We start from the raw sequence: 24,868 nt of genomic DNA on the forward strand, positions 1-24,868 counted from the left end.
GAATCTGTCTTCTGACAGAAAACTCATGTTGCTATTGGCCCTCTTAGAAATCTGGTGTTACATTTAAATTCTACTGTGTACTCCTTTGCTGCTGCAATATTCACATTTCCCCCTCAGGGATGATTTTCCTTTCATGTGATCTCAGTGTATCAGATATTACAGCTGAATGCTGTTCGTTTAAAGTTTACGAACTAAGTCCTGCTCATAAAAGGTAAAAGGTTCAAAACTGCAGAGATAAGGAGATTTCTTTTGAAAAATTCTAATAAAGACAGCGAAGGTGAAGATGAAAGATGGCCAGAAACAAGCATGAGAGCAAGAAAGAGACGGGTGGTGAACAGAGTATCCAGAGCTGCCAGGAGAGCCAGTCTCTCTAGTGACGGCTCATTCACTGTGTTCCCACGGTAACCGGTGAAAGTATTCACACAGAACAATGGCAATATTACGAGCCTGTAATTTTACTGTACTGGAGCTGCATGTGTGTGTGTATGTGTGTGTCAGTGTGTGTGCTGCATTATTATTCAACACCATGTGACAAACTTATATGTTGATTATGAAGTGATATGATGAGTGTGCTGTACAAGCTCCATTATGTGCAAAACATAATTTAATGCAAATCAGCAGTCAAAATATTCACTGTGGTCCAGTTAGAGTGGGCTGTGTGTTTGTGTGTGTGTGTGTGTCTGTACCTGTGACAGGCTGGAAAAGCCCAGGTTGCGGCAGCCATTGCAGGGTGTCAGGGACTCCCAGAATCCAGTGGGGCCACAACTCTTTTCATCCTCCTCCATGGCTGGAGGAAGAGGCGGGGTCGGCCGCTGTGAGCACAAACATAAAAGAAATGTTAAATTACCAGATCACCAACGTAAGTAACCACTAGAGAGGAGGTCAAAGGTCTGAAGAGCTATGTGCACTGAGAAATTTAATCGGTTGCTGTCGGGAAATGAAACAAGGAGCTGAATATAGAGTTAAGACGTTTATTTATCCAGTGTGAGAAGAGACTTAAGCAATCTTTAGGAGAATTAAAGGTGCTTTAATTGATAATTTTTCACACACGAGATGGAAACGCTGTGATTTGTCATTTCTTGAGTAAACAGCAGCCTGCAGCAGCCTGTTCATACCAGAAAGCACATTTCTCCGTACCTGTCGACAAGCGATTCTGCTACTCTGCTCTTTTTTAACCGCACTCACCCTTTGTTTAGACAAAACTGACAAATATGTGGAATAAGTACATAATTTAAAAAACACAATCACAAAAAGCTAGCGACACTTTTTCTAATTAACAGAGTGGATAGGCAGATGTCGTCATGTGGGGGCAGAAAAATCTGGGAATTGAAACTTCAGGACAATGGCAGGCAGAGAAATCAAAAGAGTTGGCAAGAATGGGATGCATATTTCATCATTTATCAGATCACTTATCATATATACAATTTATATTGTTTATAGTAGATTATCAGTGTGTTTTCTTGCCAAATTCACTCAGTGCGCGGAAAAAGTAGAACAGACGCTGAAAAAACTGCTGCAGATCACAAGCGGGCACCAAGAGGAAGTGAGCGTAACTTTGTGCTGCTTCCACCTCCTGCGTGTCCCTGCCATCACTGCTGTTATAGTGCTGTTTCCAGCAGCTGCAGGCAGCAGATTTAAGCTAAAAAGCTCTGATAAACCCACCGTAGGTTTCCTGCCCAGCACCCAAATGCAGACAGACTAGTTGGTGAACATAGTAGCATGTTTAGCAGCTCAAGAGTCAGATGTTTTAAGTTGGTGGGGACCAAAACGGAGCCAAATTGAAAGTTAATACTGGCCTTAAATTCACCAGGTAGAAATAAACACCCTCTAAATGAATGCTAATGTTTCTCTATGTTTGCCAGATGTGTAAGTAAGCAACTGTTTAAGCAACATATTTTCTATATCATGTTTAAGAAATGATCTTAAATTGTTGCCCCCTTTTGTGCCAAAGTTGTGTCTAGTCAGTGGCTTCTTCTCCGAAACAGCAGCTTGGTATCTTGTCTGAGTCCAACCGCATATAACCAACACAACATTAAGTGAGTGCAAAATTGATGCAACACAACAGATAAACAGTCTCAGCCATCTGTGAAAGTCATTATTTGCTGATAGGTCGACTGCAGTCAACAAGGCAAATATCTGCCAATGCCGACGTTTGGACGATAAATCAGTGCATCCCTAGGTGATAATATGCTACCTCATAGCATACCTAAAAAAAAACCTAAAAAAAAATCAACATGCAGATGCAAAACATTTATAAATCTGTTTTGATACTGTCAGAACAAACATGAACAAGCAGTGATGTATACAAAATAATACATCTATTAGTCATCTTATTTCATATTATGGTTTGGTAAATTATTTTCCAAAAACTCTGCTGGTTGGGTGAGATAACTCATTTTGTCCCCACTGCAAATCAAGACTTTCACTGATATCTTGTTTTACTTTGTCACAACTGTACTGCAGTTTTTTTTCTCTAAAGAAGAAATGTCTTTGCATCACTGCTCTGGGTACAGCACTGAGTTAAACAGAAAAGAGAAAGGTGCAGAGCAGCAGAACCATGTTAACACGCGCGCGCGCGCACACACACACACACACACACACACACACACACCTGCACACAGTGTCCTTTCCTGGGGCACTCTGGCTCCCAGGAGGCAGGTGTGTGGATGGGCTCTGTAGCATGAGATGTCAGAGGGCAGACGCAGACCACCTGATATCTCAGTGAACCATATGATGCAGCAAAGGACGCAGGTCAAAGCATATTACATAGACACATAACAGATATCACAGTGGTGGCAACAGAAGAGGTAAAGGAGAGAAGGAGGTCTGATGACAACAGAGGAAAAGTCATTAATATGACTGTACACTAATAAGACATAACAAGCCTTACTTTGTATCAAATTAGTCCCTAATCACCTTCTGAAAAAGTCTAATCAGAGTCTAATAAAGGGTCTAATAAAGTCTAATAAAGAACAAATTATTTCTAATTTTTGTCTACTTTGATACAAACTACAGCTTGTTACGTCTCACTAGTGCACTGTAAAATAAAGTGCAACCAAATCATCTTTAGAACGAAGAGTGACGGCAAAGAAAACAAGTTACAGATGGAGAGGTTCGAGAGGGGAATTTGAAGGACATGTTAAAGACAGGAAGAAGTGCTTGAGGAGAAAAGCCTAAAGCAAGAAGGAAATTGTGAGAAATAACACAAAGAGAGGATACGGAGGGAGGGAAAGACAGATGGGAAGAGCAAAGGCAGCAACGAGACTGGAGATGGAGGCAGAAAATGAGGCTGAAACCAAAAGGTCACCAATCGCTCCAGATTGCAAAGGACCCTCTGCAACACTGGAATATTGATTGATGTAAAATGGTCTGCAGTCTTCACTCACACACACACACACACACACACACACATACATGCACACACACGCTGCCCTGTATGCATGAACAATAGATATACCCTTTCATTACAGTAAAAATCAGATATCAGACATGGTTCAAGAAAAAGAACACCATTAATTATTCATTACTAAGGCATGCATTACTGATCAATATTACATTAGCTGTCATGGGAAACCCTTAAAGGGACAGAACTATTTTGAGGAATTTCTTTTTCTTAACTTCATAAGGAAGTGTTATAGTTAATTTAATGGAGGACTCCAAAATTCTGATTAATCCTGCGATTTGAACTGACTTTCAAAAGTACACGTTTCTTTTAAACCAGGTCAACAAATTTCACGCAGATTTATTTCCCCACACATTCAAAAGTTTTCCTTCCGCTAGAAGACGATGTTACCCACAGTTTACTGTAACCATGCTTCTCTCATGGAAACACGGTTCAGTTTCCAGTTACAGAAAGAGACAAGAGAAGAAAGATAGAGAGAAGATGGGCAGTAGCAGCAGTTAAACATTTTAACAAAATGTAAAAATTAGTAAAATGTTGTTCAGTCTCAACACTACTTCAGAGGCATATCTAACCAGAAAACACTAGAGTTCGATGAAAATGGTGACTGTATCTCTTTGATTAACAGAAAATTAATCAAAAGGCCAAAATGCCAAATTGGTTGCAGCTCCTCAAATATGAGAAATTGCTGTTTTTGTCTGTTTTATACAGTTTTAAAGAGCATACTTGGTAAATCATTGGGATTTGAATTTTTGGTTGGACAAAATAAGCAATTTGAAGATGTCACTTTGGAGGAAAACTGTAATTATTATTTTCTTCATGTGTTTCCTAATTAAATTATTAATTGGTTAATCCTTTGAAAATAATAGCAGTAGTCTTTGTGTGTCTACAGGAAGAGAGTAAATAAAAAAAATACCGTATGAACATCACTGGAGCTCAATGAACACACATACTGGAAGAACTCATTTGAATACAGGACACGCACACACAAACACACATTTCCATTACAGCTCCGTTTACACACAATTGGTACCAAAATAACATGTCAAGCTTGCAATGCGTTCTCCCCGAGTGTGTGTGTGTGTGTGCGTGTGCGTGTGTGTGCTGTCATAGGTTCCTGCATGTTTTATTCATGTGTAATAGACACGTTGAGTCACATACTAATGGCTCCGGCCACATGTACAGACAGACAGCAGCCTGGGGGCACATAAACACACATACACACTGTGAATGTCAGTAATGGAATACAAATTGGTACTTATAGAGAGAGAGAGGGACACAAGATGGTTTGAGATAATAACAGCCTCAATGAGAGGAGGCGTGTGTGCTTAACGTACACGCACATGTGTGTGCATCGCCTCAGCAGGTCTGAACGCCTGCTGTACTGTACGTAAACATGTCTCGACTCACTTTCATGCGGAGGATGAGGAGGACGAGGATGAGCTGCGGATCAGTGTCACAATACTCGTTCACCAAGGCAAGTGTGTGTGTTGTAGGTGAGCAAGAGGGAGAGAAATAGAAACAGACATGCTGTGCACTCTTAGGAGTAAGGGCTCCAAAAGGGTTCTTCCTGAAGGGCTGAGGTTGTACCCTGAAGTAGGTAAGGGTTTGTCAACGGTTCTTTGTAAGACTAAAGGTTCCATTAAGAACTTTTTTTTTTAAATAGATAGAACTCTGCAAGGCTGAAATTTTTGAAATCTTTTGGAATTCTTTCATCAAGGATTCTCTAAACCCTTGGAATATGAGAGGGCTCTAAATAAAAGGCAACCTCACTGGTGGGTTCTATATAAAAGGGTTCTTGGTGGAAACTCCTGGGTGTGTTATTGTTAGCACCCTTAGAAGTTGGACAGGTTCACAAACCTCAAGAGAGGGTTCTAGTCGGAACCATTACGCTATATAACAGTTTCGTGCAGAACCTCTCTTCGGGGATCTGGGTGAAACTTTTCAGAGATGGTTGTGGGTGTGTTGGGTTAATGGTAGAACTCTCGAAAGGGTTCCGTTTATAAAAGGTTCTACTCTGGGGACAAGCCAAAGAACCCTTTATGGTTCTAGTAAACACCTTTATGTCTACGAGTGTAACAAGCAGGCACAGGCGAGAAGCACAGATGCAGACAGTCACATTTCTTTGGACGTTTCTGTGTGTGTGTGTGTGTGTGTGCGTGTGCGTGTGTGTGCGTGTGTGTGCGTGTGTGTGACTGTGTGTTTTAAAGGCTCAGGTGGGGGGTCAGGGTGATAGATGACCTCTGTGTCCTGCGGTGCGTCGACGTCCTGGATGGAGGAATTGAAAATGCTCAGCAGCTCTTTGTCACGCTGCGCCGACTGTTAGAAATAAACTGCAGCTGTGATACTCTGGTCAGTGAACACTGATAAAACTCAGCCATTTCACCCCCAGACTGGATTCAAACCAGAAAGATCTAATCAGTTCCCCTCTGTGTGTCACTGAGAGAGAAAACAAGTAAAGTAGATATGACTAACAGCATTTCAGCATAAAAGACACCAAAGAAGAAGAAGCAAGGTCAAGAAAAACAATGTCTGCAGGCTGTGAATGTCTGCTTGAGCACAATAATAATTACAATTCTAAACAAATCGAGGCAGAAAACAAACAGAAGCTGTTGTGATTCCACATGTGAATACACAATAGGATGAGCCAGCTCAGTGGTGTCAGTCTGTCTGATACTGCCCTCTGTTGGCAGAAGAGACTCAGTACAAGCATCAGTGGGCATTCCCTCACGCACAAATACAGCACTGTGACACATCTGGGCTCTTTGTAGTGACAGAAAAACCTCTCAGAAAATCAATGAAGGACATCCACGCCAGAAACAGGTGGTCTGTGTGGGTTTTCAAAAAAGTCTACAAAGTAAGAATTAGATGCAAGTACAAAATTCAGCAGCTGCACACATGTGTGACACTAATAAAATATTGTTTTTGTACAAGTATATTAAAACAATAAAAATGTTTTGTTGCAATGCCACATCTACACTAAAGTAAAAGGAAATGAGAGCAATATATGTGTATGTTTGCAACTTTCTCTTGATAATTTATTTAGTAGAAAGGTACAAAATACTTTCTAGTATTTGTATATTCTGTCATTAAAGGACCAGCGTGTAGGATTCAGTGCCATCTAGCGACATGGCGACATCCATGAAAGAGGACCTACACCCTCTGTAAATGTAAACGGATCATTTTGAGGAAACAGAAACACAGCGAATCTTGTTTTCAGGTGATTATACACTAATGAAAACATATTTATGACTATTATATTCTTTTTCTTCAAAAAAGAACAGTTGTGACTTTGTAACTCAAGATGCCTTGGAGACAGAAGCAGAGCCAGGACCAAAGATAATACACCATGGTTCACTTCTCCAACAGACCAAACTCCTTTAAAAGCACCAGGCTGGTGTCATAACTGAGCTCTGTACCTTGCTGACTCGCGTCAGGGTGCCGTTTGGTCGATCTGGGCGCTCCTCATCAGAGAGCCGCCCGCTGCCAAAGCTGTCCATGGAGTGGGAGGAGATGGTGTGGCAAAGCTCCTCGAAGGAGTAGTCCCTGTCCCGGCACTTTTTGATCTCATGGAGCAGTTTGGACAGCTCGCTTGTCACAGCATCATCTGGGGAGAGGAGGACGAGAGAGGGAGGGGGAGTAAGAAAAAAGTCCAGTCCCTGCAACTTCTGGTACAAAAGTGGTAAAATAAAACAAACTGTATGGTACACAAGAAGACGACGTCTGTCATGACCTCTCCTCCGTGACTCCTGCCTGTGAAGCCTGCCTGATGGGAATGACTGTGTTTATGTTATTTTCAGTCTTTTTAGTTCAAGTGTGGGTTGCTTGGCATGTTTTGGTCTTTGTTTGTCTGCTTGTTCTTTCTCTCTCTAGGCCTTTCTCATTTCTAAGTCTGTACATCCCTGATTCCTTCCCTTGCCTCCTTACCTCATGTAAGGAAGAGACACATTTTTTAAAGAAAAAAAGTCTTAATTCTCTGATTTCAGCTTCTGAAAGGTGAGTATTGTCTGGCTTCTTTACTCCTTTCTTTGATTTGTGGACAAAATAAGACATTTGAGAACATAATCTTGTATTTTCAACATTTTCCACCACTTTCTGACATTTCAGGAACCAATCATCTAATCAATTAGTGGAGAAAATTATTGACGGAGATGGAGGGAAAAAAAAAGTCAAATGACCCACCAAACGGCCCTTTTTATGTGACCGCACAGAGCCTGAAGAAAAAGAAAGTCTGGGTCAGCAAAACATTTTGATAACCACCATCATGGCACTGGGTTTTGTCAAGCTAGCTCATGCAAAGAAAGCCTCAAGTATTCAGCACACCTGTCGACGACAAAAAACCCTGCACCAATGGCCAGTCACCGTTGGATCGTTGCTGCATTCAAGGTTTGTCAATGTGCCACACTTTTCATGCCTGCGTGCAAGTTTTTACCTGCCAGGTTTTATTTTTTCCTTACATCTGTTTTCCATGTCCTCAGGGTTCCTGTCTACCTGCCCACCTTGCCAGCCAATTAAGCCCACCAGCCTGGTCACGTCACTCGATTCCTACTCCTGCACCAATTTCCTGAGTTCTCCCCCTCACCTCAGCCACAAACTCCAGCCATTCATCATCTCACTGTACCTGCCAGCCTCAACAATAAACTTGTTTTCACTTTACCTGCTTGTCAGGAGTCTGCATTTAGGCTCAGCTTGGATTTATGAGGGAGACAGAACTAATGGTTTCAAAACACGTCCCCTGACTCCTCTCTGCACTGCTGATGTGTTCAAAGTCGCATTCAGGCTCATTCTGAGGAGCAAACTGCGCTAATCACTTTCTCTCGCCCCCCTCTAAGAGTCTCTGAGGTAATTATGGTATCTGCTGACAGTCAGTGAGACAGCAGAGTGGATCAGCAGGAGCTCAGCTTCTTGCAATGTCATGTTCACACCACAGGGGGCAGTGCTGGACAGGAAACGTGTATGGCTGTTCAGAGAGGTAGTAACCGCTGTTCTCCACTGAAGGAGCTGCTCTCCATGGCTGGATTTACATTGCATTGCAACCTTGAATCCCAGTTATTGTATTGTGGTTGTAACATCAGTGTGTGTGTGTGTGTGTGTGTGTGTGTGTGTGTGTGTGTGTGTGTGTGTGTGTGTTTACTCACTCTTGTGTCTGAGGGAGGGGGAGGCAGAGGGCGAGGGGACAGAGGTTCGAGGTGCAGGGATGGGACACTTGCGAATAGGTTCCTCCACGATACTCGTCTTCTCCATCTCGTCCATCATATATTCTACAGAGACAACGGGGGAGAAAGGGTGAGGAGATGGAGGGTGAAAAAGGGTGAAAAAGAAAGAATGTGTTGGGAAAAAAGAGGAGAAAGACACACAGGCCAGAAGGAGAATGTGATGGCGGTGGGAGGTTGTGGAAGGACGAGGGAGGAAAAGCATTTCAGAGGCATTTTACTGGATCAATATAATAGCACAGCCATCAGCATGGTAAACAGCTTGTGCTGCATTCAATTCTCACTCTTCCACGAACCGCAAATTCACTTCACAGCTTCTGCTAATAGAGCACTCTGCTGTTCATACTGTAGAGGCAAAAGAGGAGAATTATGTGGGAAAAAGAAAGCGGGAGGAGGAGGCGGAGGAAGCAGGCTCAGGTGTGGAAGCAGAAAATAAGTAGAACACTGGATAATAAACTTGCTTAAGTGAGACATTCACGGCCGAAAACACAGACACACACTTAAACGGTGAAATCATGCAGCAGATTCCCTGCAGAGTCCTAATGAGGAATCCTATTAATGTTTGGAAAATTGTGTGTGTGCATGTGTGTTTCTACTACGAATCTTGTCATTCAGCTCAATAATGATACACAACCGTATTTGCATACAATTATACTAAATATGGTAATGTGCACCAGAGTCACAATAGACGGAAAGAACTGTTTTGACAAGTTTTATTCCCTGGTACTCATGCTTCAGCAGATTCTCCATAAACAGCAGAGGACTGGGTTGCACCAACAAAGTTAAATTTTATATAAAATTAATTCTAATTATCATTTAGCTAAATTAAATCCATGTTTATTGAGTTAAATCAATATTGAGCTGCTTAAATCCATATTAAAGTAAGTAAATAACTAAACAAATAAACAAATTCATAAATAAACAAATAACTAAATAAATAAATTCAAGCCTGTTGAGACCTACTAATTCCTTAACAAAATGTTACATTGTTTGCTAACTAGCCAAACCATTAACAAAACCCAAAACAAAACTATTGTTTGCTAGCTAGCTAGCTTAAAAGTCAACAAAAAATACTTTTTATGCTAGCTAGCTAAAACGTTAGTTAGCCTAGTTAGCCTATTCATGATACCTCAGCAGAGACGCTAATTTCTCCTCCTATGAGAAAAACTGTTGGTTGACTTGATTGAGTCTGTCCCTTAAGTTTCTTTGAGGAACTTCATCATTTTGTTTAATACATCTCAAAAGGGGCAGTCATTTAAAAAAGTGGAACCATTTAAAAAACAGTGTGCAACAGAATTAAATTTAAACTAGATTTAGAGCAAAAGCTAATGTAAGTATTAAAGAGAGGTTTAAATTGAATCTTTCTTTCTTTTCAAGCTATTTTAAAAGTTTGGTGCAGCACAATTTACAATTAAACCACGACTGAATCTGGTTTAAAAATTAATCTTGGGTGGTGCAACCCAGCCTAAGTGTTACAGCTAAGTGACTGCACTGCACTGTAATACACAACCACTTAGTGCCAGGCAGAAAAAGTGAACTGTTAATGAATTCGAACAGTAGCATGAGTCATGCACTGTGAATCAAATGAGAATATATCCATAATTAGGTGCCTGTGGCAACCAGAAAGCCCCTCAGCTGTTACAATTGAGTAAATGACAGGTCTTTTGCTCTTTGAGTGTGTGTGCATGTGTGTGTGTGTGTGTGTGTGTGTGTATGTGTGTGTGTCCTTTTCCATCTCCTCTCCAACAGGAAATGGCATGCAGCTGATCTTTTTACCAAGTCACAGCTGTGTCCTTTTTCTCCCTCTTTCTCTCTGTCTCTCTCTTTCTTCCTCACTCTTACAAACAGTCCGTCTCCTATTAATGCTGCAGTCCAAATCTCTCTGTTTTCCAGCGCTGAGATTTTGATGACCCCTATTCCTGACAAATATCGACTATCATTTGGATTTTTGACATTTAAAAAGCTAAAAGTGGTCTATTCATTTGTACAGAAGCATTTCTATCTTTGATTCTGTGCATCTTCTCATGCTATGTTCCAGTCGGAGTCGGAGGGTGGTATTTCCCTGTTGAAATTTTCAGCTTCAGACCTCAATTGTTCAGCTGCACAATGATAAATGTAAACAAAAAATATGGCTGACTGCAACGAGTGCACACACAGTTCACCTCGCAGCAGTCCAGCCTCCTTGCAAATATAAATGAGACAGAGAAGGAAAAATTATGCACAGGTTTTACTATCTGATAGTATGTATTACCTAATTTAAATAAAGGTAAATATACTTTGTTACAGTTTGTTGATTGTTTACCATTTACAATGTGCACTGTCATGGGCCCTGCCATTGTTGTATGACAGACTGATTTGGTCCAAGTTTACTCCGACTCTGACTGCTGTTCCTTTGGAGTGTTTCCAGTAGGACGTCGGAAATTTTAGAGTTCTGAGTCTTCTGGAATGCAGCATTAGTTTCATAAGTGCAACGTTTGAATAAATACATACAAAAATTCTGATTTACAAAAAGCCACACAGCTTTTTTTTTCCTGCAGTGCTCAGGATTTGAGCAGCAGAATTCAGAGGATGCTGGATAAACTTAAAGTGAAAAAGTCTTTTAATTTATTCAACCCCACAAATCTACCAGTGGTCAGTCGGTACAAGCTCAAGCTGTGCAGCCAAGCTTTGTTCAAACCCACTAAACCTTACTTTAAATTCTAGTGGAGTTTCCACAGACACAGAAAATGTCAAGTTGAATGCCTGGAAAAAGATGGTGCAATACCATAATAAATTATTTCAGTTTTAAGAAACTATTACGGGGCCCTCAAATTTTCTGAGGAAAACAGTCTCTAAGAACCCTCCAGCAACACATTAGGAAAATCCTTAGGGTGATTATATGCAACTTATTTTTTTCCTAAGGTATCCTAATTTGGTAATTTTGTATGTCTGCTGTTTGTTGGCAGGTATGTAGTACTCAGTAAGTTTCTTTCTTGCGGGTTGATTAGAGCCATAAGATTGAACTAAAACAGCTAAGTTGTGGGCTGTAAAACCAAAACAAGCAGCAGAAAGATGCTAAAATGCTGCACAAAGCTAAGAGGAACTGCAGAATCAGATCGTTCTCAGTGTGTACTTTAAAACAGGCAGCCACTTTAACACTGCACATTGTCATTTCATCCAGTATTTTGATTAGTGCAGCGTTATGGCTACTTGAAGGGGAATAAAAGAGGGAGACCTGATGTTAAAGAGTTAAAACACAGGGCCAGTGCAGCTATTTTTGTTTTAGTTGCATATATCATATTCTTTGAGTACTAAACATGAAATGTGAAACTTGAATCACCAGTTATAACTTTACTGCTCTGCCCGTTGCATCACTGTGTTTTCCCTGGTTTAATGTCAGATTTAGATCTGTTATTTTCTAGCCAATTTGTAACATTCCTCAGATTCTGTCTGTGTCTCCCTTTCTATCTTTGCCTCCTAGTTAAAACCAGCTCGCTGTTAATTTAGGCTCTGACATATTCTCCTCATCCCTCTATCCCTCCATTTGTGTCTGCCTTTATCTCCCCCTCTTTAAATCATGTGTAACTACGTGCCTCACATACACCCACAGATTACACAAGGACAGATAGTGAAGGGCCTCCAAGCCGCAGATTACAGCGTTCATACTGAGCCTCATAATCACCTCAGGACAACACTGTCTTTGGAAGGTGTAATCTGCAGGATCTTTGGGTCTCCGGGGACTGCGGCGCAAACTCACAGTCTCAGACTAACGACTACTGGTCACACACAAAACACACGGCAGTAAACACGAGAGCAAAAGCAGACCTTTTAATGGCAGGTGGAAGACGAGGACAAGTGAAGAAAAGAGAAACACTGACAATTAAACTTATTTTACTTTTGCTGAAGTGGACTGACCAGGTGTATTCTGTAATGTAAAAGAACCGTAACGAGTTTGTGATTTTATTGGTTAAAATCAGCTTAATTATCAGGTGAGTATTTAAGTAGGATAATGTTTAAAAATGCCAAACATCCAATTTAAGCTCCTAAAATGAAGACTTGTCTTGTTTTAAACTGATTACTTTCAGGTCTTGGATGCTTGGACGAAACAAGGAATAAGAAGACTCCACCTTGGGCTGTTTTTTTTTTTTTTACTATTTTTACACATTAGAAACCTAAAGATTAATCAAGTAATTGAGAAAATAATTTGTGGATTAACAGATAATGAAAGTCATTGTTAGCTGCAGCCCTTTTTGAAAGCACAATAACATTTTTTTCCTTTCCTGAGGTAATGTGCAGGACCCCGACGCAGAGCAGAGGGCTCTTGAATATTGTGTTCAGTGAAGATTACCAGGTTACTTACTTAGAATAAGTCCTTAATCAATCATAATTTGAAACAAAATGTTACTTAAAAATTGATTTTATTGATTTAAAAATGGTTTTATTTCCCCTCCAGTGTCTATGATCAGAACTGCTTCCATAGCAACGGTCTGGTATTGAGAAATAACAGATCTTAGTATGTAACTGACCAATCAGAATCTAGTATTTCACAAGAGCATGTAATAAAACCGCTTATTTTGAAAAACTGCACTAAAAACAAATCTATGCAACCCATTACTATCTTATCCATTAAAATTAATAATCATTGATAACCACCTTACTCGCAATTCAACTTAGCCAGCGAGACAATGGGAGAGAATTGGCAGGAACACTAAATATCGTGTGAATATCAAGGACGACATTTACAGGACTCGAGTTGTGCAACCCTCCCACTGCAGCAAATCAACATGGGAGCTCCCATTGTTTCCCAAATAGAAGATAAACTTCCTGGAAAACAAGATTTCTGAATCAGATCACATCCGCTCACATCAGCGGTCACAATGCGTCTACATCCACGTGCCAAAACATCTCAAAATGTGGATCACCCCTTGCACATTTTTTAGACCTGTGCAGTACATACAGCACACTGCACGTCAACATGCAGGATTCATCAAGTGCAGCCAATCCAATCTCTTTGAGCAGGTAACGCTTCTATGTCTACAAATGCATCAGTTCACACAGTAAACACTAAAATAGGTTACACAGGTGTTACAGTTCTAGTGTACCTTCTCTTGCACCTGCATGCTTTTAATCTTTATATGACATGAATACTCTGTTTATTCTTTGTTATGTGGTTCTACACCTCCTGTACATGTGTTTTCTATTTTTTGCTGCTGTGATGAAAACATTTTAAAAAAGGCTAATCTGATTGCCTCAGCAATAAATAACTAAAGTGGGCACTTTCTAAAACTGGCTCAAATCATACTTACAAGATAGGGATACTCTGCATCACTTGGTTATTATGAACAAAAACAATCACATTTGGAGTTCCTCAAGTGTCCATTCTCGGCCCTCTTCTAGTCAACATCTACATGCTCCCAGTTGCAAAGATCATGGAATATTATAAAACCTCCTACTATAATTATGCAGATCACAACTCTGAATACTTCCTGAATACTTGAGTTCTGCTCCAACTGTCAGCTCATTTAAATCAGGGCATAAAACATTGTTTATCAAAGATTTCCAATAAATATAAAACTTCTTGTCAAACTAATCTATAATTACTGTCTGTTCATTTTTTGTTTTTATTGTCTTTTCTTTCAAGTTTTTTTTACACACTTTATACAATTTTAATGTCTTCCTAATTTCTTAATTTTATTTTCTTTCTATGCTCCTGTAAAGCAGTATGAACTGCCATGTGTCTGAACGGTGCCATATAAATAAACTTGCCTTGGCGTGATGACCCAATTTTTCAAGTTTCATCTCATAAAAAGAAAAAAAAAATAGAGAGTGCTGCACTGGGTCAAAAAAAGCAGTGTTAGTAATAAAAAAAGAAAAAGCAGGTGCTCTTCAAGAATAAGGCCAGTAGTTGGATAAAAATAAAACAAACAATAACTGTCCAGCTTATTAGTGAGGCGAAATGCAATGGTTAGACCAAAAGTTAATAAAGGACTTTCATTTTCTCAATTGGAGAGCCTTTCACTTTTCTAGACCAACCAATACCCTCAGACTTTCATCACTAGTAAGCCAGACAGTAATTACTTGTTTTATTTTTATGAAATCCATCTAAATTTAAATTGTGTGTGTGCAAGTGTGTGTTACCTTGTATAAGAGCAGTGATCTGCTGAGATTTCGGTGCAGGATGTTCTTTCAGGATCTCCAGAGCTGTTCTCCCCTGGCTGTCTCTCAGTTCAGTGTCGATCCCTGAGACACACACACAAAATTACAGTATAAGCATTGACACGCATGACCAGCGGGGCAAAGGTCAGACCACAACCAAACCTACTCATCTTTGCTCAAAGACACACTGAACTAACGACACAATTACACAGTACACACGTATATGACCTGACCGGGACCCAGATCAGCTGACACACCCACTCAGTCACAAAACTCAAGTCAGCAAGAGATGAATGAGGTGCAGGTATCAGAAGATAAACAAGGGATTTTATTAATTCATGAGGGCTCTTTACTAACAGCAAACACGCTTCTCATCAGGTTTTTTGACCAGAGTCTCTCCTGGACCAAGGAATGCAAAGATGGAAGCTTTTACCATAATTACATACACAAACAAACTCAACAGTGAGCAGAAATAACACACAAAGTCTTCCTCCCACTGTAAGTCCTCATTAACCTGACATTTAGCCTGTTTAATCCCTTCATGTGGTCATGGATCCAGTTCAACATGAAAAATAAATGTCATTCCAGTCACTGGGCACCATAAGAGATTAATAAAAGGAAAATGAATAAAAACTGAGAGAAAACCCATTTGGACCTGATGTAATCTGCCAGTTTTCTCCTTTTCTTGCTTACTTTTACTTTTTTCTTCTTCTTTTTTACTTTAACTTTTCTCTTGCTTTTTATTAAATACAACTTTTTTTTTTATTTTTTATTTACTTTTTATTTAATGTAAATTCAACTAAAATTACTGAATCAAAGTGGACATTTGTATGTGCAGGACTACCTGTTACATAGGAAGTAGTTGCCACAAAACCATCAGAAAATCCAGGAAGTTAAAAATCCTGGTCAGAAACAGTCCAGCACATAACCCAAAGATCAGCTGTTTCCCCCTGACACCTGTCTTTTTGTTGAGTTAACTGGTAGTGGTACCAATCTTCCCATCCAACAAAATAAATACACATAATTTCCTAATGTCAACTAAAATGTCAACCTTTTCCTTTAGGCCAACACAGATGAACATTAGACATCTACTGAGCTTTTATGTCAAATGAGCCATTTCCATGCTAAGTGACCCTTCGTAGTTCCCGCCCCTTTTTACCCTGTGCACCAATAAAACTTGAACAAGGAAAGGAAAGAAGAAAGTTGACCGAGGTACTAAGCTTGCTCAGATGTTATTGGAGCACAGGTTAAAAAAGGGCAGGACGTAGAAAGAGTCAATTAAACAACTGCTCCTGTTAAAACTGTGTGACATGGTTGAGAGCTCCAAAAAAGGCTTTGATTTAAAAAATGCTTTGGAAAACTACTATGTCCAAGGTCAGGAATGAACTATGATGAATAATAAATAAATAAATTCCAACTCTCATCAGTAAATCCCAAAAATCCCAAAGAAATCTTTGATGCAATAACTGTAAATTCCAACATCCTCTACTGGAATATACACACTATGTTTAAAGGCTTGTACGGGGTAAAGTTCAGTGACCTGGGTCAGTGCAGCCCAGTGTTGATCCAGGATGTTAATAAAATCGAGGCCAAAAGAACATGGCCACCCACAGGAAGTCCTGCAGGAAACAGGAAGTGCTAAAGGAAAGTGGGTGTGGGGTTGGCAGCGGTATCAAAGGACAACCAGTGTCCAAACTCAATCTGCTCTGAGTATAAGGAGTGTTAATGTGCAAGATGTAATTTTCCCCCCATTTTTAAAGTCATGCAACTGAAAAATCTACTTACAAAAAAAGTAGTTCAAACTACTTTGTAAAAAATGAAATTGTTCAAAGTAACATAACTATCTGAATCACTATGCAGTTGAATTACCAGCAAGCTACTGCAAAACATAGTTTAACTCCTAGTTTAATTACATGTAGTTTAATACTCCAACTTATAACCATAACCTTTATCATAACATTATCAAAATGAGACACCCCATATCACATCCTGTGGAACTTTCAGCACCTCCTCCTGATACAACTAAAAAACAAAAAAAACATAACAGAACTGCAAGTCCAGGATTGTATTACAGCAGACACATGCCTGCAGTTCACCTGAAGGCAAATTCAACCCAGAATCTGGGAGAAGAAAATCCAGCCGCAGGTTAAAATAAGAAGGGAAAACAAGGAAACACACACAAACACACTCAGACGCTGTTTTTGTTTTTCCAGGATACATTTATAGACCCACCTGAGTGAAGCAGAAGGCGAACTACATCCATCTTCCCAAAGAGAGCCGCCTCATGGAGGGCACTGCCATTCTCAGTCTGACACAGACAGAAACAGAGTGTGTGTTACTATTCCATCACTTTAACAATTGAAAACAGAGACAAAAATAGACATCAAAAACGCAAGTGGATTTGGAGCAGGAAAGGCATTAGAAAAAAAAAAGGATTAAAAAGGGAGCAAGAAAGACAATATTTTGATTTGATACGATCTCTCTGTCTCTCTGGCAGTTAAACGAAAGAGATTCAGCAAGATTAAAATTAAGTCACATTCCCTCGCCTGCAAACAGCGTGAGGCCACACTGATTTCAAACCATTACACAAGCAGTGGGAGCCTGTGTGGAAACGTCCCAATTTCCCTCAGCGTACGCCGGCCCGCATCAGTCTCCACTGCTCCTAATGGGGATATTACAGATGTGATGCAACACATGGAAACCAGCGAGGGGAGGGCGCTGGTAAGTGTTTCGTCTTGGATCAGCAGTGATGAGAGAGACGATTACTCTGACAAGCCCAGTTTTAACAGAGCAGCACGCAGTGGCCACAAGAAGAATAAGAAGAACAGCTGTTTAGTTAGCCTGCGAGGGAGGAAAACAGCTGGATTTAAAGACACCAGACTTTTTATTTGACTGGCATATTTTAAACTTTTCCAATAATTTTGTTTTTTTACAGACAAAAAATCTTTAGTATGTTTTAAATATTGGTTTTTTTTTCATGCTTGTTACTTTATTGTGTGTGATGCTTATGTTTTTATTTTATTTACTTTTTTAGGTGTGTCAGGACAATGGGAGCAAAGTGAAGTCAATCTGAATTACTAGTCCACTGGCTCTGGGTATAAAGTTTTGGGCTGCACCTAACTTTTTTTGAAATTTTTTTTTGATTAGTCGATTAATCTATCAATTATTAAGATTATTAAGATTATCTTGATCACTTGATTAATATGGGCAAGCATATAATTAACCCCAAAAAGTGATATGGTATTATAACAATAATAATAATAATAGACCCTTTTCATCAGATGCTTGATCAGAAAAATACTGGACTATGTTTCCATGAGGGAGAACCTGCTTTGTGTACTAGATGGTGGTCCCGCCAGGTCAAGTCGGGCTCAGGTGGGGTTCAGACAAAGATGTTGAATGTTCAGTTTATTTTTTAGTGAAAATATATTGTGAAAAATTTTAAAAAACTGATGAACCTACTGTCTGTGGGGCTACTTCCTCTTCTGTGCTGGGAGTTGTTGTTTACATGACAATGCATGAACGGATGATTACATGAATCTATTTATATCCTCTATAAAACAATGCTTTTTTGAGGGTTGTTTACAAGCTGCACTGCCTCGACACATATATACAAGGTAACAACAATTGTGTGGCAGCTTAACACAAACTTGGTGCTGCAACTGACTTAAAGTGCATCAGGTTCAGGCATGAAAAACTGAATGCCTGTCGGGTCTGGGTCCGGTTCGGTTATGACTTTTTCAGACAGAAATTGTGTGAATAGTGAGACACACTCCACTGTGCACACAAATAAGGACACACACACAACCATGTTGGTGCTAAAGGTTTCACACCATTTCACTGATCTACAGGAGGTGGTAACAGACGGTGAATTAAGAAGAAGACGAGTTAATATGAATATAAACAATGCAAGCTTTAAATATTTATAAAATGGAATTGAAAATGTTTTTATGGATGGAATGTAACATGCAACACATTTGTAAAGCCTCAATGATGCACTTAATATGTTTTGGTGACTAACGCTGAGTGTACTTTTGTGTACCTGTGTGGAACAGGGCACTTTTAAAGCTGTGGCCAATTATGTGTATTTTTACATTCAGTCTGCATTTTTTTTTTTTTTTTTTTTTTTTTTTTTTCACAGAAATGAAACAGCTCTGCAATAAATGCTGCCTTCATGAATCGTATGTTGACTCATTCATATAAATTGGTTGGAAAAAATACTTCTCAGTACAATGCAATTAATTCAGCAGCACCACTGGCAGTCTGAAAAATGAATTAACACTTCTCTAAAACAGTTTCAACAAAAACTGAACATTATAACCTTCATAAAGGTTGTTAAGAGTTTTTGTATGGGCATTCCTATCCTGCATCTAAATTTGCTTTTGATGGTAGTTGGCTTTCAGTTAGGGACAACAGACTGTATTCAAGTCAAGTCAAAATGTATTCATATTGCAAAAATCATAAATTACAATTTTCCCCAGGGCGCACACTGTCTTCTTTGACTGACCCCCCAAAAAAGCTCCACGCAGGGGAAAAAAAAGAATTGAAGAAACTTTAGGAGGAGACACAGAAGAGGGATCTGCCTCCCAAAACAGAAATGCATAGATGTCACATGTGCAGATCAACCAAATCACAATAAATAGACATTTTGATGACAAAATTTCTGATACATGTATTTTATAAAATAAATGTGAGGAATGTGGATCCAGGAAGATGCTGAGAATCTTCGGGTGACACCAGTGACCATATGACCTCCTGTTTTTACAGCACACTGTGGGAGGTCTACTTCTATGGTTTTTCCATTATAAAGGGGTAGTCATGCCGAGCCATGCTGTTAAGAACCACCAGCATCTGAGCTGTGCTGGCACAATTGACTGTATTTTCCACACGAACGTGCTGGCTCGGTAAAAGGCGTTGCCTACATTGCTCACCTCCATCACACGTGTGGGGTTTCTAGCTACTGACGTAATCAGAGTGACGCGTTTCTCTTCAGTGTTGGTTTAAACACCAGAGTTCAGCACAGAATTCTCAGCATGGCTACCCCCTTTTTATAGAGGAAACACATGTCATCACAGCTTGGCGTGCCAAGGATTGGTTAAAGGGATAGCTCGGATTTTTTTAAGTGTGGTTGTATGAGGAACTTGTCAATAGTTGGTTGAGACCAGCACGGAAGCTAACCAATTTACAGCTGTGGACAGGGTCAGCAGCAGAACATATTTCAGCCACTTAACAAAGGCCACCCAAAAATATATATATATCAGTTCAAGTCTATGCCATACTTAGCATATTATCACTACTTTACTTTGCTGTCAGAGAGCTTTTTCTGCAGGAAAATGCAGTTTTATAAGCCAAATATCCAACCAACCAAACCCCACTGACAAAATCAGTCATTTTACCTCTTAGAACACAGGAGTTGCTGGTCTACTATTGCCTCGATCTGTTAGTTTGTTTATGTTATTGTGTGACTTTGGTGTTTTGAAAGAATAGTTCAGATTCATGAAAGTCACACATTCACACAAACAAAGCCAAAGACTGAGGCAGCAGTAGACAGCAACACTCACGTTCTGAGAGGTAAAATTAATGATTTTGCCCATAGAATTTGGTTGGTTTGGAGAGAGCGATATTTGGTGGCTATAATATGTTTTTTAGGGTCTAAGATCATGCCTAGGAGACGTCAAGGTCAAAGGTCATGGCTGGGAGACACTGTTCAAAGAGACATCTTATACTTTCCTCTTTGATACCAGTATTACGTGACGCTTAGTGCGCTAAAGGTTTGTGGGATATTATGCTTCTATGTATCACCATTACACACTGAACACACTGCCCTGTCCACCTTGCTTGAAGCTAAAATACCCATCAGGGACACTAAAGATTTGAACTTGAACTGCACACTCATGCAGCCATGATATAAACACAGCCTCTCTCACACACACACACACACACACACACGCAGCAACACACATATGCTGAGTCTGTCGCATCCTTCACGGTTGGCTTCCTGACAACACAGATGAAAACCTAGACCGAACCAAACTCCCGGCCTTAATGAAGACAAATTATTTGGACGACAGCCCGGTCTGCTGATACGCGGCCGGGAAATTCAACTCAACGCGACACTGCACCAGATCAACGTGCTCGTCCTCTGCAGGGAATACTAAACTTACTGTTGGTGTTCTGCTTCCTCTGCAATAAAAGTGTCATCAGACACTTCGACAGTATGTCCTCAAAAAGGTCAAAGGTTAATCGTCCTCTTCTATTAGAAGAATACTGTAGGTGTAAATCCCAGGTAAAAACCGAGTCAAGGCTTCTGCATCAAGCTGTGGAAGTTTGGACTGAGGAGACAATGTTTTACCCATAAGCCAGAGGAAATGATCCACCCCCTTTTCTTTCCACACACACACACACACCACTTGCCCTTTTAACCTCCCACCCTCTGTGGTCATCTCTATACCACTTCCCGTCCTGTTTCCCATGGCGATCACGCAGTGATGTCACGAGGAAACGAGGAAGGCGATTCTCACTCTCCAAGAGCTTCCGGGAATTGAAAAGCGGATGACTTTCTGTTTCAGGGCTGCGGGCAGAAACGTAGCCATCGCAGCTGAATGTAAATGCTCAAGTGCACTTAGAGAAGACCGTCTAGTCAGTGTGTTTATGTGTGTGTGTGTGCGAGTGCATGTTTAGACTAAACTTTTGGCCCTCTTGTTGGCTACCTGCCCACCCAGCAGGAGGTTCCTCCATAGGGATTTCCCCTCATTATTATGGAAACAGTCAGAGAGGGAGAGTGACGGAGGGAGAGACTGTGCTGCTTCTATAAATTATTCATTCACACTCAGACAGACCTATATGGCTTAACTCCAATTACTGACCTGTTCTATCGCTCTCTCTCACACACACAAACTACTTTCCACTCGTGACAATTTACAAGGTGGCCATCTGTAAGTCGCCCTCAGAATCCACATTTTAGTGTTAACATAAAGCTTCAACACTGTGGCTTTGCAGGTTATACTACAGAGAGGAAGACAGAGTGATATATGTAAAACTAGAACTACTACCTCCCAGTTGTATACCTCCGCCAACCGGTCGTTACAGTTTACATCTATGCTTGTCCAGACTCATAATGTATGCTGTGGTTAAGTGTATGTTTGGCATGTGATTCCAGTGAATAACCTTCAGTGAGAAATATGTTGTCATCACTTAGAGACTGTCTTTACAGAGGAGTATAGAGGACTGATACAGAACTTACGTCATCACAGGAAAGTTGATCTTTGACCTTTTAAAAAATGTCAATCACTTTCATTACGCAGTCGGACATTCAAACATCAGACCTGGAGCTTATTTTAGCTCATCTAACATACTACTGTACACTTAGTTAGCTTACTTTTTCTTAATCTTATTTCTCCATCACTTGTGCAGAAGTGTGAACTTTGAGTCTTATTCTAGTCTGTGATGGTGTGTGTTGCTGTTACCAGTCTGCTAGATTCGGCTTCTCTGTATTGGTAGGATTGATGTTGTTATTATTAAACACTGTATATCCCTTTAGCCTGTATGAATGTGAACTCAGGGCACTGCTGTACAGAGCTTAGTGCTCAGTCAATTTTCCCTGAATAAACAATTGCTGATGATCTATTCATTAGTAATAGGAGACGAGAGCAACAATGCAGTTGGTTTCCACGTTGTGGGTGACTGACACAAGTGTCAGACTTTCATTTCAGCGTCTAAACCATCATTAGATGGCTTATTATCATCACATTTCTTTTCTTACTGACTGCTACTTAAACTGGAGTTGAACACATTGGCAGAGAATGATGAGAAACCTCCGTGTCCCAGTCTCTATCAAAACAAGCCAGCGACCATAGTTATTTAGCTAGTTATGTAATTTATTGTGTACGTACAAATTCTCAGCCCACATGGACTTAAAAGATTCTACCGTTAGACTGCAAGCAAATCATTTTCACTTTCTTACACTCCTATAATCAAGGAGGCCTTGTGACATCATGTGAAGTTTTGGCACCTCTCCCTCCAAGTAGACAATCCTAACCAAGTTACAAGGGTGCATTAAATGTTTAAACATCAGTGGTGTTACATAACAGTCCCATTCTAATAGAAATGTCTGTTCACTAAAGCCAAGTGGTGTTGGATCAGGTCATGACGATGACCCACGTCAGATAATATGCATCATCTTACTCAAACTGAGTTTAGCCCACATGCCGATTTTGCTCACCAGGTGTGCATTAGATTAATGTTACACCTCACTGTGAATCTAATGGAGAAAAAAGGGAAAAGATGGTGCTGTTTCTGTTCATTATTTTCAGCCAAAAAGAGACAGAGCAGCACAAGAGTGAGGGGTAAATTGCGGAGAAGATTTGAGGTATCAGAGGCTTGCAGTGCTCATCGTCACGAGGTGGAGAGATACAATGAGAGAGACAGAGAAAGAGATTTGCAGCAGTGTGCAGAGAGGAGAGGACGAGGCAAATCAAAGGCGGGTAGCGTTCATCTTCACTACACACACGGAGCCCGAGGCCAAATCCCTGCAGAGAAACACAGCCCTCCTCTTCAGATCAGAGCGCGCGTGCACACACACACACACACACATAAACAGAGCCTGCAACAAGGACAGAAGGCAGAGGAGATGGGCGCAATGCCGCTGAGTCATACGTCTCCTCGCTGTGACAGCAACAGAATGAAACCCAGATCCAACAGGTCAAGTTGTTTCTGTCTTTCACACACAGGCTTGTCCATACCCATCAAATCCTCCACTATGTGACAGTTATGAACACATTCTGGAGGGGAAGGGGCACAATGTAATAAAGTACTCTCCTTATAACAGATTGACAGACCCTCTTCAGCCTTTAAACTGGGAACTTTTTAATTTTACTCTCTACATTTCAACACAAATATCTGTATGTTCTACTCCTTACCTTTTCAAAACACACTTGTTAAATTAGTTTTCATGCATTTAAGGGGAATTATTGATTATTTTTATTTTTGCATCATTGCACACCGCCCTCCTAAGATCAAGACTGATTTCAACCTAAATGGTTGGGACAATAATATTTAGAAAAGATGATTCCTTGGTGTATCCAGCAGTGCATATCATGCACAGATGTAACAGGATGAAACAAAGGTGAAAGATGTAACAAGACAAAAAAGACAGAAAATGACCTAACAAGACAAAAATGGCACAAAAGATGTAACAAGATGAAAAAGACATAAAAGACATAACAAGACAAAAACAGGCTAAAGGGCTTAGACAAAAATAATGTAAAAGATGCAACAAGAAAAAGACATAAAAGACAAAACCAAACCGACACCGAGAGGGAGTCTCAACCACAGATAGGTTAGCTTTGGCTCATAGAAACAGCCAGTAGAAATGTCCTTTACAGGGAGATTTTTTTACTTTCATACCTTGAATACATTTACTTGAGTAAAAAAGTCAAATGAGAACTTCTACGTTTACCAGTCTTTTGTACACAAGGATCTGTACTTCTACGTCAGTAAAGAATGTGTGTACTCTTGCAACCCCTGACTGTGTGGCAGAAAGCCACTTTACATGCTTCACATACTGTATATAAACTGTACTTACAGGGCCGAGGCAAGGAGGAACGCAGCATCTGTTCTGCCATATGTCTTTGTAACAAATGAACACCGAGTCAGATCAGATTTTGACAACAACAGAAGTGAACTTATAGTTTCAGATTCATCACAAGTCTGCATCCTAACAGTTATACGTTCATGTTAAAAACTTTAAGGGTAAGAGGGGAGTTTTCTTTATAGGATTTCTTTATTCTCTTGTTTGTTGAGCAAACTCTGATATTGATTGCCCCCCGCTGCTGCTGTGGCTCCTAAGCGTCTGAACTGTCTTGTTTTTTGATTCAGACTCAGCGGCTTCCTGAGGCTTTGAGTCCGACAGAGCTCCCCAAAACCCCTGAAGATGGTTTTCCATCAATCCATCATGATCACCTAACAGCACTGACCAGAAGAAAGAATCTCAGGTGAAAAAGACCCCCCCAAAGACATTCAAGTACATAATTTTGGATTCATAAGCCCACAGGTTCACAGTTGACTAAATTTCCCACAGAAAGGCTTGAGGAAGTCCGGTGACAGAGCAACAAGTTGAGAC

At 40.2% G+C, this 24,868-nt stretch overlaps 1 protein-coding gene across 2 annotated transcripts in view; it reads right to left on the bottom strand.

Moving 5' to 3' along the window:
- Nucleotides 1–24,868, bottom strand: part of anks1b (ankyrin repeat and sterile alpha motif domain containing 1B) — a 297,352-nt gene that overhangs the window by 166,238 nt on the left and 106,246 nt on the right. For both annotated transcript variants that reach the window (XM_084710483.1, XM_084710482.1), the window contains exons 6-10: nucleotides 16,981–17,056; nucleotides 14,731–14,832; nucleotides 8,539–8,661; nucleotides 6,820–7,007; nucleotides 687–812 (exon numbers count right to left, since the gene is read on the bottom strand). In XM_084710483.1, coding sequence (XP_084566609.1) covers nucleotides 687–812; nucleotides 6,820–7,007; nucleotides 8,539–8,661; nucleotides 14,731–14,832; nucleotides 16,981–17,056 — 615 coding nt within the window. The remainder of the gene's footprint in view (nucleotides 1–686; nucleotides 813–6,819; nucleotides 7,008–8,538; nucleotides 8,662–14,730; nucleotides 14,833–16,980; nucleotides 17,057–24,868) is intronic.

The sequence above is a fragment of the Lutjanus erythropterus genome, chromosome 22, assembly GCF_056507025.1.
Source record: "Lutjanus erythropterus isolate fLutEry1 chromosome 22, fLutEry1.hap2, whole genome shotgun sequence".
Lineage (NCBI taxonomy): Eukaryota > Metazoa > Chordata > Actinopteri > Lutjaniformes > Lutjanidae > Lutjanus > Lutjanus erythropterus.